This window comes from Lottia gigantea (genome assembly GCF_000327385.1).
Source record: "Lottia gigantea unplaced genomic scaffold LOTGIsca_73, whole genome shotgun sequence".
NCBI lineage: Eukaryota > Metazoa > Mollusca > Gastropoda > Lottiidae > Lottia > Lottia gigantea.
The window spans coordinates 568,463-585,008 of record NW_008710453.1 but is presented as its reverse complement, the minus strand read 5'-3'; the positions used below and the strand labels follow the sequence as shown (position 1 = coordinate 585,008).

Sequence of the window (16,546 nt, the reverse complement as noted above, 5' to 3'; positions counted from 1 at the left end):
CTCTTGCTAAGATCGCAAGTTGATTTGGGTCTTGAATATCTGTAAATAGTCCTCAGAGGTACTAGAAATATATCAACACCGCACGATTTACTTATGCCTCAAACTAAACATTCTACTTTTCATTTCTATATGGCAGATTCTCAAGAGAAGACGAGTCGTCATTCTAACTTTAAAATGCGAATAATAAACACACATGGGTTTGAAGGCTTAAATTTCGATGGAACATCCCCTTTAATAAATATAACGACGTAGGCCTGATAACAAATGTCACGTACTTTTAATAGGCCTGTAAATATCTTTAAATGCACACAAAATAATTAGCCTTCGTTACAAAGAGGTTTGTCTTCGTGTGTCATCAAAAATCCCAATTATACCTATTCATGTTGGTAGATGACAAGATAACATCCGTTTACAGTTACTATATTAACCATAATCTCATATAGCCAATGCAAGAATGTCAAAACTGAAGTCTCATTGGTTAAGCATTACATAATCCAATCGGTGTTTCGTTTTCAGCTACTGAGTAAAAATACACACCTTTAAAGATTGACACTGGTGATAATTATTGGTCTAATCAGTAGGCACATTCTGAACCAGAGAGTCACGGTTTGTTCGGAATTACTTGCATCTAACTGGGTAAAAAACGAACAATTTTCGCCGAAAAAATTCCGATTTAAGGACCCAATTTGCTTCTGGCTACTTAACATGCAATTCATTGCTAGCTCCAAAATGACAGATTAAAAAAAAATAATGGTTATGAGATATGACGCAAAATGTCAGAATTGACTGCCGAATTGTATGAAAGTCCTTATTTGTAATGTGTTACCCAGTAATCACGAATGAACTACTCAACAAGTGTACAGCTTTCGTTCTGATTAGTCCTGTAGTCTTCAGTATCGAGATTTATATTAATCGACATTCGTTCACGATATCGCACAATTAATCATGCGTTAGTTTAAAAATATGTGTTTGAATTTTATAAGACGTAATAAAATTTTGCCGAACACTTTTCAAATTATGTTTCTTTTAATTTCTCTGATAAGACATCTTATCACCAATCTCTGAATTGACTACATATTATGCAAATAATTCCTATATAAATGGTCCTAGCAGTTAATGACTTCTGACGACTTTTATTTGCATTTTCTTTTTAAATAGTTCAATGATCAACTTAAGGTTGAATATAGGCTTCGTAGAGATATGCCACAAAAGTACCACTGTGAATCAAAAATATCCAAAGTTGAATAATAATATATATCATTCGGTCCATATATTATCTGCCAACCTGAATTGGTTTTAAAGGGGTGATTAATAATGGAGTTTACTGATAGTTGATGTTAAGTTAAAGGAACAGAATCGCCATCCGTTCGACTAACCTTACCTCACTCTCTGAAACAGATTTTCTTTCAGGTAAGCTCATCAGTATAGTGTTCATAGCTAACCGTCGAAATTTTAACCTTAAAATCCATATACAAAATTTTCTGCGTTTGAAGTTAAAATGACGACTCGTCTTTTCTTGATAATCCGAGACTCAATGGCCTGATCTGTATACGAAACTTTTCGGTAAACTTATATGCATAGATATAATAACAGTGCCTGAATCTCATTTAGAAATGATATTTATGGTTACCAAACAAATGTCAAACAAGGCCACTTGAAGAAGACTCGGAAAATCAAGTATGATTTAGCAAAACTAATATTTGGATTAATTTTTATTTCAACACATCTCGTATTTTATCAAAAACAAAATTTTCTAACAAAAATCTACAACATTACAATATAATATATATACAAAAAGTAATAAATAAGATCATAATTTAGATCAACCAAATATACAAGTAAAATATAAAAAGAACATTTAGAAATCGAGAATATCTTTCGAAACCCAACTGGCAGTCAAAAGACGTTTGGATACAAAACTCGAAAAAAATTCGAAAGTTATTTATATTGGATGAATTTTGCCTCAAAAATGTATGGGTGTCATGCAAGCGACATCCATCGAAAAAGTGCTTTTAATTAAACAGAATTAGAATAAAACATTTCGGGGAGCCATTGGGAAGGTTTTTCGCATTCCCAAACATTTTTCACGATCGATGAACACACTGTTGTTCTTGATGGACAGATCATGTTCCAAAGCTGATTTGGTTCTGAGGAGTTCTTGTAATGTGTTCTCAGAATGACGAAGTTTGGCTTGAAGAGCATCAACTGTATCACTGATTTCAGACACCTCGGATACCAACCTGGAATGATGATAGAAGCATAGTTATTATTCATTAAGCGAAAAACAAAATTAATACAACCTCATCAATATCTCACTCTATGTGGTAATATCTTATCGAGTCCCTTGTGCAAAACCTTGTTATGATTACATTTCAAATGCTAATTTTTGGTTATTCCTGTATTTTTCAGGAAGTATAGCATACCTGTGTTGTACTGGATCTCGGCATAATTCAACGTTTGGTCTTCTGATTCTAGTATCGAGACGACTTTGAGCGACTTGCATCGGTTGGGTCTTATCTTGAATAGCTTTCTTAAGTAATTCAATATTTCTATCCATATCAAAGATTTCTTGAAGAACCTTAAAGCAAAGCAGATATTCATAAATACACAAAGATTGTCAGCTATAATAATGGGCATTCTCCAAAAGGGATGTTGAGTTGACAAAACTACAGTGTCATCATGTGTTCTGTGCATGGGACCAATAGTAATGTGCACCAAGATCATTAATATTACCTTTGAGAGATGAGTTTGGAGTTTATTACGGACATCTACAGATTCATTCATTCTTCCATTCAGCGCAACATTGACTGCGTTCCATTCAGTCCACATATCATTGGCACTTGAGTTAATGGTACTTTCGATTTCATTCCGCATGTGTTTAGAGGCAGCTCGTTCACTCTGAGATCGTTGGATGTTGTCGTTGGTAAATTTAGCCCAGGATTCAGGGACGGACAAGCTGTGAAAAAAATCGATAATGTGTTACATGGCTATTTTATGGAATATGGTATAGAACTTGATCGTCCACTGAATTCGTTTATTTTGAGAAGAATATGAAGGTATTAACTTGTTACAACCCCTAAACTTTGAGGTAGAATGGTAACAACATATTGAAATTATAAACTCATTATAATTGTTATAAACTTACGTGTTGTCAATTCTGTGGACTCCATTATGGAAGGCCAAACCTCTTGATGCATTTCTCATACCATGACAGGTTTCATCTAAGGTCTGAGCTCTAAATTTGTCACTCGAGTCTTTCTCTAATTCATGTTGAGCAGCTCGGTTTAATCTGAAATGATGAAAATATGTCATTATAAATCAGAGACCCACTTTAGTTATTACTTGAAAAGCAAAACGATGAAATCAAAAGTTAAGGATATCCGTAGTTGCTAAAGCAACAGTTTCAGAAATATTTACAATAAATGAAAAGAGGCACAACTTACCCTATTTGTACCTCGGCTTTATTTATAACATCTCTCATTTTATGTTGACATCTTTTGATGATTTCAACTTCCTGAAAAATGTTAAAAGAATAGTTAATTATCATATACGTCAAATATTTTCACGAAAAAAACTGTAAAAATCGTCAGCAGAATATATCAATAGATGCCATGTAACTCGATTGGCCAATTTCTCTCTTAATGGCGGATCGGTCGTTTGACCACTTGTTCCACAAGAATAAATGAGACTTCATTTTGTAGAACTTCTCCCAACAGAGACATTCAAAACAATCTTACCTTGATCAGTTCCTTTTCTGGGTTGTCATGAACCAAATCGATCTCTTGTCTCTTTTCTCGGTGGTAAAGACATTCCTGAGCAACGTGCAGAGGATTTTCAGTTTCAGCCAAGGCCTTCTCTAAAACTCTCTTAGCTTCATTCAAGGCATTAGTTTCAGCAATGACGTTATCAATTTCATGGTTGAGTTCAGTTTTCCAGAAAGTGATATCACCGATCCTTTCTCCGAGTCTTTTGCCAACATCGGTTTGTGTTCTCTTCGTTTTGTCATCAGTTTCTCGGCATAAACGGACTGTGTCAAATCGCACTCTTTCAGCACCACTACGAACTTTATCAGATGACATATAATTGGTTTGGTTGGAGCTGGACCAATCATTGGGTGTGTATCTGGTGTACAGAGCGTTTCGTGAAGCAGCAAACACTGGTGGAACATTCACACCTTGTAACTGGGTCAGTTGATTTCTTGTGGACATAGGACCGTCAACGCTTCGAGACAAGGCATGAGCAGGACTAGTTTGTCCAGATTGGTAATAAGTGCTTGGTCTCCATGGGGCGGTGGTTAACGATCTTCTGAGAGGAGATGGTGCAGGGTAGGTATCAAAAGGTTTGTAAGATGACTGCATGATGGATGGTAGAATGTTGCTACTTTGGCGAGGACCTCCCATATAGGTGGCGGTCTTGGTATATCCCATGTAATCCATGATAGAGAATAGGTTGGAGATTGATACTATCTGCCTAGAAAAATAAAAGTATGATTTAATGTCTAAATTATTAATATCAAAAACAATGATATCTAAGCAGGAATGCAATGAGCACTCTAACAAATTAATTATACAGTTATAATTTAAAACAATTAACGTTTAATTGTACAGGAACTGGACACCGAAATTTCAACCCGAAAAGTACTATTGCTAACTAAATTTTAACAACCTCAGCTAAATATCAATATTAGGACGATTTCTCTTACTATTGATTACAATTTTCTTCTTTTTCTTACCTGAAGTGAAAGTCAAACTACTGTTGAATGCAAGTGAAGCTATGAAGAGTTCAACACTATTTATATGAGGCAGGAATTACGTATAATGGATTATTACATAAAAATAATTCTCACTAATCTTAATCATATAGAATCAAAACATTGGGCTCTTGGTAACGGATAATCGTGGATTATTATTTTTTCAGAAATGACCACAGCAAACATGTTTTTCCAATTTGCTTTCAACATATGAGTTGTTTGTGGCAAACTATAAATTGTCATATAATATGTCTGTTCCTTAAAAATTCGTCGTCTGCTTAATACAGTTGTCTCACTATTTGTAAGTTGTTGTTGAAAATCGAGCAACTCAACGAAATAAAAAAAGATGGTTCAAAGAATCTTTTTACAGCTATAATGTCGCAAGATATGAACAAAGTGCATACTAGGACAAGGACAGATTTTTGTTAGATGCATTAAAAAGGGATAAAGTAGTCTGATTATTTTGTTTCAGCATCTGATAAAATTCTTTCTGACCTTTTAGAATGAAAATTATACGATGTTCGCGTAAGCCTACGGATAGAGCATCATCCTTCATCTTTTTACTCGTGTTATGATTGTTCAGGAAATTCATTCTCAACATTTTCTAACCATCAAAACACGACGTGGAGCGAACAATTTGAAATATATAATTTATTTTTGGGGCATACACTAGGTAGTCTATCCCTTTTATGTCGTTTTTGTGAAATGAGGCAGGACAAGCCGAAGTTAATTTTGATAGCGTAGTTGAAAAAACTAAATTAGATTTGCTGTAAGTGCATTGGATATTCTGAATATGGGTCTTATATATTTCAAGGGCTATAATTTTCGAACCATCTCGATACGCATAGACGGCTTCAGAGTAGTAGTGCAGTTGTGGTCTGAATCCAAACAAAGGGAGAAAACTCTCATGAATAAGTCAAGGTCAAAGCCGACAAAATGGCTTCACAACAAGTCGTACGAAAGGGTTTAAAAGAAGTAAAACCCATTTTGTCTATTGATTTACATGATAGTAGACGGCGGGTCATTCAGCTGTACAAAGCCTGGTACAGACAGCTTCCTTTCACAGGTTTGTAGCCTCTCCTCTCCATGTCCTGACAAAATTAACTCAAATCAGTTGAGTTGAGTCAGACTCAAAGTCAGCTGTGTATATTCGCTCTTGGGTGCACTTTGGCCAAACTAGTATCCCATCCGTGGATCCTTAATCATCATATGTTTAAGTCCTACTTAATTGATAGGGTAATAGACATACTGATAAAAAATCCTAAGATGGGCCTAAAACTACTGAAAGTAATCATTTGGATTGATTGAGGACATTAAGATTAATTTTCTATGCTTTACAAATACTATTAGTCTATAAAATGAGCATTTGTTTAAATATTGTAAGTGAAAATATAGCAAAACTCGAAAAAACATGTGAATTATTATAGAGCTAAAAGATTATGTAAAGCCTATTTGATTCCAGTAATCAGATATAATAATATAACATTATATGGTCAACACACACTTTATGGACTTAGTGTTATTATTTCTTTTCAGCAAGAGAATACTATGTTCCTGTATCCTTAGAACAATATAGAGCCAAATTAAGAGAAGAGTTTGATAAGAATAAACATTTGACAGATATAAGAGCTATTGATATTGCTATTATCAAGGTAATGTAGGCCTATTTTGTAATTTGTTTTCCTAGTATTTACAGAACCAGTGATAATTATTCAAAATATCCATCCATCTGTGATATTATGATCTATACATGCAGAAAAGTTTGTTTTGACATAATACATGGCTTAGTTGAGAATATCAGTGCTTGAAACAATTTTTGAGTCATTGTTTTAGTCAATGTTTCAAGATAAATGTAAATATAAGGAATGAATACAGACATTATTATCGTTATGGAGAAAATAATTGTTGCTTTATCAATGTGACAAACCAATTGTGGAGGTCTAGTAGTAGGTCATTTGTTCTAACATGATAGAGCAGTGTTCATTTCTCCACTAAGATCCCTGTCAGTAAGCTTATAGTTTGCACATTTATATGTCTATCACTTTAATATTTCAGGGTCAAATGGAATTAGTTGAAACTATGAAAATCTGGAAACAGAGGAACCATATTATGACTTATTTTAAAGATACAGAACCTGTCAAACCTAAAGACTTTCTTTCGAAATTTTATGATGGACATGATTAAACTAAATATTTGATAGTATGGATGTATTTCAAGTTTCTTATTGGTTTTCAGTGCATACAAAACGTGTAAAAATAGAATAATTGTTATGTGATATAAAGCTTTTGCTATCGTATAATACTTAATGTTTTCATTGGCAACTTCTGTTTCCCTGGTTTAATGAGATCAAAGCTAATTATGTAAGATCCATTTTATGGTAAGGATGATTCGTGAAATTGTGATACACTACTAGCCTGTCTGTTTCACTATCCCCATATTTTGTTCTTGTTATCAAGCAGAGGGTCCTTTTTGTGGAAGAAATCTTGTTGGATTACTATCAGAAAAAGAATAAACTAACAGAGACTCTCATCCAGTTGGTGTTCTAATTTATTTCCTTTGGGTTTTTCTACTGTACTAACAACTGGAAGAATTCAGGGAAAATCAACTCAAGCTAGCTTAAACCAATACATTCAGTGTACATGCCATGCTAGTCTCTTATCATTTTCAACTTCTGGCTGGATCTTCCCAGAGCCCACAGTTCTTATAGGAACATAGCTGAATTGTATAGTGATAATACTTTCATTAAAATTATCTGCAAGACAGACTAGACTGTAGCACAAAACAAGACTTCATTCCTGTTTTGATGTCCAGATTACTGAGTGGATTTGTATTGAGGACATTATCAAACCAATTTTTGTTTAACTTTTTATTTATTACTAAATTACAAGCATTTGACAAAATTGCAATTTACAAGTTTATCTTTCACATAATTAAAGCATTTGAAAATTAAAATCATAAGAAAATACATACAACACAATCATTATCGAAGTTGATTCCAACATTTAATAACGCTCCCAACAAAATATGATAAAATTATGAAAATAATCCTTAAATGAATTCTATGAACAATTTTGAAGGAACAATAATTTTCCTTTTTTAATAAATTTTCATAGTTGACAAAAACCATTGTTTGAAGGTTCAGTAATGTTATTCTTGTGGTTCAGAATTACCATTATCTACAGGTGGAACCCTGAAAGTGAAAATAAATCTTTTGTATTCACTTTAAACGGTCACATCCAGTTGAGAAATCATACACAATTGTATCAAAATGTTCAGCTGCATGAAATAATACATTTTTGAATTATGAGTGCAGATTTCAACCCTACACAAGTGCTGAATCAGTTACTTAATAGGTTGATTTCAACAATTTTTAATATAACAATGGGCAATAGACTTAAAGGCACATGCTTGTTTAAATTCTTTAATTCATCAGCCCACTTTCTGCTTTCTTTATCACCTTTCAATATTAAAAGTAGGCATTCAGTTCTCAGACATTTTAGCTTCAAGCATCAATGGTCTTCAATTACAGTCACCAGAACTTACTCAGTAGCTGTCTGTTCAATGACAGGGGGTGGTGCTTCAGTCTTCTCTTTCTCTGGTGTGGGTGTTTTACTTTTTTTCTTAGATTGTTTATCTTTATCTCTACTCTTGTCACGACTTCTTGATCGATGTCTACTGCTCTTTTTATGTGATCTACTGCCAGACCGAGATCGGGATCTTCTACGCCTTTCTCGTGATCTTGAACGATGCCTAAAAAAAATGAGATCAACATCATAAATATGTCTTATGGTGTTAAAATATTTCCACATGAAAACACAACGTAGATGAATTTTCATTTTCAATCCCAACCAATTCTTTCGTCCACCTTAAATAGGTTAGTGTCAAGGCCTGTAACTCAACTTTTGAATTGTTGGCACAGATTATTAGTATCACTTTTTCTAATAAATAGTTCAGGGCTCGGTTACACAAAATTTTAATCAAGATAAAAATCCCGAGGTTGAACAACAGTAATTTTCAGTCTGATATAGGTTTTCCAATTTTAAGGTTACTCATTTTAATTTTTCTTTTAAGGCCACAGAAAAGTAACAACATGATATTACCTTCTTGAGCGAGAACGAGATCGGGACCTTCGAGACCTAGAGTGTTTCTTTCTATCCCTGGATCTAGATCGTGACCTATAATATATAATAATAAATATTGTGTCATCTTATATAAACTAAATGAGATAAGAGCTTTATAACATGCCAGAAATGTGAGATCAAGTGATTGAAATATTTTAATAAATTATCATAATAAATGTGAAATCAAAATGGTGACCCATAAATTATACTATAAATAAATAAAAATAAAATTTAACAATAACTGTGGGATGGAACCCTATTAAGTTTAACATTTGTGTGGGACAATGGCAGTTCTTCAGAACGTTACATATTTATAAGTTATCAACCAACCTTTTCCTACTTCTGGATCGTCTTTTCCTGTCTCTATCACTTCTTTCTCGATCTCTATCACCTCCTCTTTCTCGGTCTCTATCACTACCCCTATCTCTACTTTTCTCTTTACTAATACTTCTTTGTTTTCTACTCTCTTCTCTCTCTTTATCTCGATCTTCCCTAGCTTTTCTCATCTCTTCTCGTTCCTTTTCTCTCTGAACACGACGATCAGCTACTGATTTCTGAAAACAGATAGAGCATGATTAAAAACAAAGAATCAGAATTAAATGTCCACGGAAGCCAACAGTTTCCCATTTATTTCAAAACGGGTTCAAATGAGAATTTGATATTACGCATGTATTGACAAAACAAGATGAGCTCATACTTCCAACAGTATTTTGATTTTAATTGCAAGCAAACTATTTTCCAATTTGAAACATGAAAAATGTGCTGTATGATAGATAATTTTACAATTTTAATACACTAACCTGTAGTTCATCAAGCTTCTCTCTAATGGAAATGAAACCAAGATGTAATTTGCCACCAAAATGATCAGCCAATCTCCTGTCATTATCATGTATACCTAAATATGCTCCACAGACTTCACAAACACGTAGTTTCTGTTGTTGGTAACTTGAAGCTGGCATTTGATTTCTGTACTCTTGCTGAAATAGATATTTTTTTACATAGTTTTGAAAATGTCACTCTTTGAATAATATGTTTGATAAAACCAATTGCTAATCATATGATATCTAATCATATGATATCTCAACCAATTCTCCAAAATATTGCCACTTTTTTCATTCAAAATACTGATAAACATAGTGCTATTGAGACCAGTGCTTCTAGTCAGGCAAAACTTGCTTCCAAATCACTTGATGCCACTCTCATCTGAGGTATGTAAACTGAATGTTGTCATAGCCAATTTTAAATATGTACCTCTTCAGCGCTTTTCTTTGCTTTTAATTCCTCCACCTTTTGCATGTAAATTAGTGACTCTTCTACATTGCCTTCTGCACCTAATTCTTCAGCTTTAGCTAGAGTGACTCCTATCTGTTCACCAAGTTGTAGAATCTTCTCAGCCTGAAATGAAGTTCCAATATTAAGATTTTCATTTATAAATAAACATGCATGCAAGGACATGATATATTCAACAGAAGCAACATAAGTGTCAAAGGCTGAATATCATTTAAGACTAAATGATAAAAGCTCATTTTGTGTTTCTTTAAGGTGATTCAGTATGAAATCTGTCATCCCCCTTTATCAAGAGTTCCTATATAAATAAATAACCAAACAAACTTAGGACAAAAAAAAACAGACAAGACAGATCACCTTAGAATTAGCATCTTCACTCAGTTCTTCTTGAGTTTCCTTCAATCTCTTCTTAGCCAGTTCCATCTTCCTGTCACAATCAGCTATAAAATTCTGTAGATGTTCCATAGCCTTAAATAAAATCGATTAAGATCATGAGCTACATGTGTGCAATTTTACAAGCTGACACTAGATAGACCTGCCCAAGTACTTACCATGGCACATCGTTTAGCCCAATCATTTTGAGCTCTTCATACAAAATTTAAACCTTGACAGCAAAAATCACCTTCATGTATCACAGAATGCAATGATTTTAATGGATTGTATGCCAGCAGATACAGCCAATCAGAGCCTTGACAGTGGCTTGATAATGGCTTATTGTTTACAGACTTTCTGTGATAGGCCTACAATCTAATCAAATCCCTGCATTTACAAACTTCTGTGGCACAAGAAAGATGGCTATTGTAATAAAGTTATAAGACGAATTTTGTAATAGCTATACATTGTGAAAATGCATCTTAATTAAAAGATTTAGACAAGTTTCAATCTATCAAGGGTAATAACTCTGATGGCCATGGAATGCTTTGGAAATATTAGAAAAAAGAAATAGCAGCACTTACATCAATGTCATAGTAGTAATCCTTTGTCTTGGCTGCAGCTTCATAATCAGCTCTTAAGGCTAGATCATGTATCTTGGCACATTCACCTAAATCCATTCTCTATCAAAGATCAAAATAAACACAAAATATTCAAACATTATGTTAACAAAATCTTCAACTGTATATGTACAAAATATCCAATTACGTACCCAATTCAGGTAGTTTGCAACCAGTTTCTATGCACCATTAATTTACTCATGTAAATGTAAAAATACGTACCAATTATTTTTTTTGAACATATTCATATATGAATAATGTATTATCCATTACCATGATTTTATATACATACACACTTCCCACAATTAGTTTAAACCAATGATATTTTAACGAGAGATGTATTTTATGTGCTTAGTTCCAAAGAGAACAAGTGAGTTTTGCAACAGTTATCAGTAAAATTTCAAGAGTAACTGTCATCATTGAATTACGTACCCATTTTTGTGACATCACCTTGACCCTGATCTTAAATATAGCTACTTACCGTACTAGCAAGGATATCATTAGGACAGCAAGCCAACAGGAAACTCTTACATACCCTAGGTCCATCAAACTTCTCTTTATGTTGTCCTTCCCCTACAATTATTCAGCATATCCAAACAATTTAATCATTTATTATTAACATCATTTTCGTAACACCTTAAACAATATTTCTATAATGAATCAATTTTCATGATAAAATCATCAATTTCTTGGCGATTTGGAATTTATAATTATTCTATAGAATTTAACATTTAACTTATTTCCCAAATAGGAATCACTAATTTGCCAAACGTTGATATCCAACTGATTTACCATAATTATGGTGAAATTCAACTGATTAACCATAATTATGGTGAAATTCCACTGATTAACCATAATTATGGTCATGAAATTCAACTGATGTACCATAATTATGGTGAAATTCAATTTATTTACCATAATTATGATGAATTTCAACTGATTAACCATATTTATGGTCATGAAATTCAACTGATTTACCATAATTATGGTGAAATTCAATTGATTTACCATAATTATGATGAATTTCAACTGATTTACCATAATTTGTGGTCATGAAATTCAACTGATTTACCATAATTATTGTGAAATTCAACTAAGTACTATCTAAATATTTGCCAAATGGTATCATTCAACTTATTTGTCAGGTGATAATATTCAACTGATATGTGAAATAATAATTTATTAAACCACATAACTGGAACTGATTTTCCAAATGTTAATTTATTCATGATTAGCCAAATTGTAATAATTAACTGATTTACCAAATGGTAATAGAGGACTGACTTTCCAAATGGTAATGATTTTCCAAATGGTAATAGACGACTGATTTTCCAAATGGTAATGATTTACGGTACCAAATGGTAATATACCACTGATTTTCCAAATGGAAATTTTCATTGATTTGTCTGGTGGTAATATTCAACTGTTATTTTATTCCAATGATCAGCCAAATTGTAATATTTAACTGATTTTTCAAATGAAAACAAGTAGGACTAATAATCATTTAATTATGAAAACTGAGTAGGGTTTAAATCAATGTTGTTTGAGTAAGGAAAAAAGTTTTTCAAATATTTTCCATTATTTTTATAAGAAATAAAATAGCCGCCTCAAAATAGCACTATTCTTCTTAAAATCTTCTGTGGTGATAAAAATGTAAATTCAAGCACTTCAAAATTTGTTTTTACAGAGGACAATTTTCTGTAAAAATTTGCGACAAATTGGGTTGAAATTTCAAGGCGGGAATGTGTTTTTTTTTTTCAATGTCAAAAAAATTGCAACAAAATTTATATCAATGCAAAGACATTCTAATACAGCACTATTTGAATCATATTAAAAAATATTGAAATAGTTTCAAAAACTTTTGGCTTTGCTCAGACAATAATATACAAAAAATTCTTTTAGTTTCTTAATTTCAAAAATGGTCTACACAATGCCATGAAAATGGCCCACAGAATACATACATACAGCTTGGCTGGAAATGATAATGCTTAAAACAACAGTGCATACAAACAGGTTCCATTAAAATAATTCCTGCAAATAAAATGGTACCAAACTGTTCCCTTGATTTAAGGGTTTATAAGATTACTTCAAATAATGAGATCATAGCTTCCTCTAAGCTACAAAACTTACCAAGTTACAAATTCTAATTTCAATATAGTAAAATCTTATTATAAAAGACAAAAACCTGAGCTTTACATAATAGAATAATTGAAATTCAGGTCAATTCTGTGTACACTGAAATGTAATTAAAATATGTAACTCACGCCTTGGTCATTTTTCACCTGTTCCTGGCTAATAATTCTGGCCAAACCAACATGACATTGCTCCCTTCAAAATAGGGATTAAAAAAATTGATAAGTTTTTGGAAATGAATATTAACATGAAAGCAAAAGCTTTCAGTCTAATCGCAATTCAATGGTCAAATAGGTTTTTTGTATGTTTTACATCTCTACTTCATGATGCATAAGCCAGATCGGGACTATACCTGCACATGCACAACACTCATTCTCGACACTTCCCTGTAGAGATAAACAAGTCAATTTACTATGGCCATCAATTGAAAAGACTGCATTAAAAATTGACATTTAGAATAATAAGTGAATAACTGTCAATGATTCACAAATGTAGTAAACCCTTCAAATCATATCCTTTTCCATTGCTAGTCATAGTAAATTGATGTTGTTTATCCCAAGGTGGAAATAGGATAGGAGCGTATTGCACATGTGGATGTACAGTTCCCAAATGACTTAATCTGAACCCATTAAACATCTACAGAAGACCAAAATAATCTGAATATCATATTATACCACTTTGGAGCTTGACTGCCACCAAATGGTACAATAATCATAAAAGGTCAGCCTCCATGCATACCAGTTTCGATTGAATTCATAAACAAAAAATTCCCACAAACGTTCAAAACATTTTTTACAACACAACTTTGTTTTATTACAAACCTGTTTCGATAAATCGAACTAGGCGAATTGGCAAAATGTGATTCCTTCATCAAAATCTGATGCTAAGCCCAAAAGAAATTTTTTTTTACATACAATTACAATAGACTAATCTATATCCGCATTCTACATATAATTTTATAGACATAATCATCATAATGATAATTCAATGATCATAGTAGATTAAAAATAATTTAGGAAAAAATCTGAAGCTCATCTGGTACCAAATAGGTCAGATCAACATCTACATTTACGACCAATTCATAGTTGAGATAAGGACAGTATAAAATCAGATCCATATCAACATTATTGTGGCCTTCTGTTTCTGTTCTTTGGGAATTCAAAATCTGTTAAAAATACAAGAAATGGTTTACTCAAAATTTATCAACGTATTTTCCTTAAAAATACGGACAACTCCATTTCAAACTTACCATCCCTTGCAGTTCCCATTAACTGGTCGAGCATAGCTCGCATTTGGTCATGTGCTGACATATTTAGTCAATTAATTTTGTAGTACCATGCAGAAAATACAGAACAACCTTGTCTTCTTTGTGAAATTTTGGTTCAAGATGGCGAATGATCGTAGCCTTGAATGACCAGTCACAATCTATAAAAAGAGTTTCTTCCCTTTAAGCACTTGTTAAAGATTCCAAGACCACAGTAAAATGTACAAATATTTTTTTATCTCGATTATATACAGGCGGACATACGATAATTCGTGAAGTTATTGATTATTTATCGACCATTAACCTATAGCCTACAGAACCCGTAGACTTGTGATAAATGGGAGGAATTGATTATTTTGGAAAAGAAGTTTTGTCTAGAGCATCGGTTCTTCACTAGGCTAAACCGAAACATTTACTTGGTTTCGTCGAGCAAAATAAAAGTGCCAAAAGACGGTTGTGGATTCTGATCTTGATCGGCGTGTAAAAGTGCGATGACCTTGAATAAGTCACGGATAGTCCGGTTAAGATCAATGCCAAGCGGTTTGGTCAAGACCAGCTTGTTTAGGCCTAGAAAGGATCCATGGTGAACCTAAGTTGTTAACTTGTTAGGCTTTGTAAAGAGCCAATACAGCCAACCAGAGCCTCGACAAAGAGGCTGTAAAACATTAGGCCTACAATACGGTGAACACAATTAAGCGGAGGGAGCCTAGATAAATTTGCTAGATGATTAAATAGGAAAGATTGCTGACTAAAACATTAGGCCTAAGGTGAACAAAGCAATAATGTTAACACTCTTTCTCTGATTGAGAGTACAAACCAATCATATCACTGCACTCTGTGATACAAGAACAGTGGCTATTGCAGCAAAGGTAGTACGAAGTTCGAAATAGCTTGACATTGTGAATAATGACAATGCCTCTTTGAAGAATTCATATGTCGTAGAATAGAGGGAACTTTGTACAGTGATTTTATAAGACAAATTTATGACCGCCGGGGCGTAATTATGCATAATTTTGCACTTAAAGAAAAATTCTACAATAGAAAACTGGGCTATATATAATACAGTCTCAATTTAATTTTCCAAGTTGATATCAATATTCTTCCGTACAAATATTATATAATATAAATATTCGGCTATATCATATTAACCCATCAGTATTGATTGATAAAGGAATATATTCCTCTATTATATAATAGACATAAAATTGAAACTCTCAGACTTGGCAAATAAAATATATTCATCATTATTTTTACCTGGTGTCATAACGAAATACATGTCAATGAATTCCGGTAAATAGCCACCAAGTAATTATTATATCAAATGCAAAGCGTTTTCAATAATTACTTTTTTGAATTTATCTGATTATATAGGCCAAAGACAGAAGTTAAGTTCATTGATGAATAATTCCTACTCTAAATTTGAGAATTGAAATTTTATATTCTTATTATTTCTTTGTAAAATGAAGCATTTCTCTGATGAGACACGTTGGACCTTAATCACAAGCAGCTCTATTTCTATTGTGGACACGGGCATAGCCAGGATTTCATTGGCGCCCCAATTGAATTAAAAAAAAATCTAGGAAAATAAAGTAGAATAAATTTTTCATTTTTTTTGTCCCGAGGGGTTGGGAGACATATGGTGCCACTCCACTGATTGTCAATGTGCCGAGAAATCACATTTTCATTATGGAAAAGAATACAGAGGTGGTAGCTGAAAGTGAGTTCAACTGCATCCTTATAATGCATTACAATAAAATGATTTGATAACAATATATTTGCTAAATTTTTTCAATAAATTAAAATTTTGTCGAGACAAGCTGACACCCCCCGCGAGTGTGAGAAATTAACTTTTTACTGAACTAAAACTTAAAACGGCCGCAGAAAGTCTTGATAAAATATTATCATGAAAATGATCAACACACTTGAAATCTAATTGTTGAGATATCACAATCAATCATTCAATCGATAAGCTTGAACATGACTGAATGAAATTAAAATA

At 32.9% G+C, this 16,546-nt stretch overlaps 4 protein-coding genes across 4 annotated transcripts; 1 reads left to right on the top strand and 3 right to left on the bottom strand.

Annotated features, from left to right (window-relative positions):
* Window positions 1–2,026: 2,026 nt before the first annotated feature.
* LOTGIDRAFT_131218 (hypothetical protein) lies at window positions 2,027–4,436 on the bottom strand (the record flags this gene model as incomplete). Its single annotated transcript, XM_009066088.1, has 7 exons — window positions 2,027–2,240; window positions 2,424–2,578; window positions 2,734–2,956; window positions 3,146–3,289; window positions 3,444–3,514; window positions 3,738–4,181; window positions 4,221–4,436. The coding sequence occupies 7 exons, from the start codon at window positions 4,434–4,436 to the stop codon at window positions 2,027–2,029; spliced, it is 1,467 nt and encodes a 488-aa protein (XP_009064336.1).
* Window positions 4,437–5,035: 599 nt separating this feature from the next.
* LOTGIDRAFT_204660 (hypothetical protein) lies at window positions 5,036–7,277 on the top strand. The gene is made up of 4 exons (XM_009066087.1): window positions 5,036–5,051; window positions 5,565–5,816; window positions 6,287–6,402; window positions 6,806–7,277. The coding sequence occupies exons 2-4, from the start codon at window positions 5,687–5,689 to the stop codon at window positions 6,932–6,934; spliced, it is 375 nt and encodes a 124-aa protein (XP_009064335.1). The 5' UTR covers window positions 5,036–5,051; window positions 5,565–5,686; the 3' UTR covers window positions 6,935–7,277.
* A 620-nt stretch (window positions 7,278–7,897) lies between these two features.
* On the bottom strand, window positions 7,898–8,925 carry LOTGIDRAFT_168202 (hypothetical protein; the record flags this gene model as incomplete). Its single annotated transcript, XM_009066086.1, has 3 exons — window positions 7,898–7,940; window positions 8,294–8,500; window positions 8,851–8,925. Coding segments are annotated over 3 exons (325 nt in total), but the record flags the coding sequence as incomplete, so codon positions are not given.
* A 257-nt stretch (window positions 8,926–9,182) lies between these two features.
* LOTGIDRAFT_168201 (hypothetical protein) lies at window positions 9,183–14,593 on the bottom strand (the record flags this gene model as incomplete). The annotated part of the gene is made up of 8 exons (XM_009066085.1): window positions 9,183–9,425; window positions 9,569–9,633; window positions 9,668–9,848; window positions 10,123–10,266; window positions 10,516–10,626; window positions 11,115–11,213; window positions 11,632–11,723; window positions 14,533–14,593. The coding sequence occupies 8 exons, from the start codon at window positions 14,591–14,593 to the stop codon at window positions 9,183–9,185; spliced, it is 996 nt and encodes a 331-aa protein (XP_009064333.1).
* Between the last annotated feature and the right edge of the window lie 1,953 nt (window positions 14,594–16,546).

Bases quoted from the DNA above. Each gene is read 5' to 3' on its own strand.
- LOTGIDRAFT_204660 (XM_009066087.1), top strand. From the start codon at position 5,687: ATGGCTTCACAACAAGTCGTACGAAAGGGTTTAAAAGAAGTAAAACCC. The intron at 5,817-6,286 runs GTTTGTAGCCTC...ATTTCTTTTCAG, and splicing joins CAGACAGCTTCCTTTCACAG to CAAGAGAATACTATGTTCCT. The intron at 6,403-6,805 runs GTAATGTAGGCC...TTAATATTTCAG, and splicing joins TTGATATTGCTATTATCAAG to GGTCAAATGGAATTAGTTGA.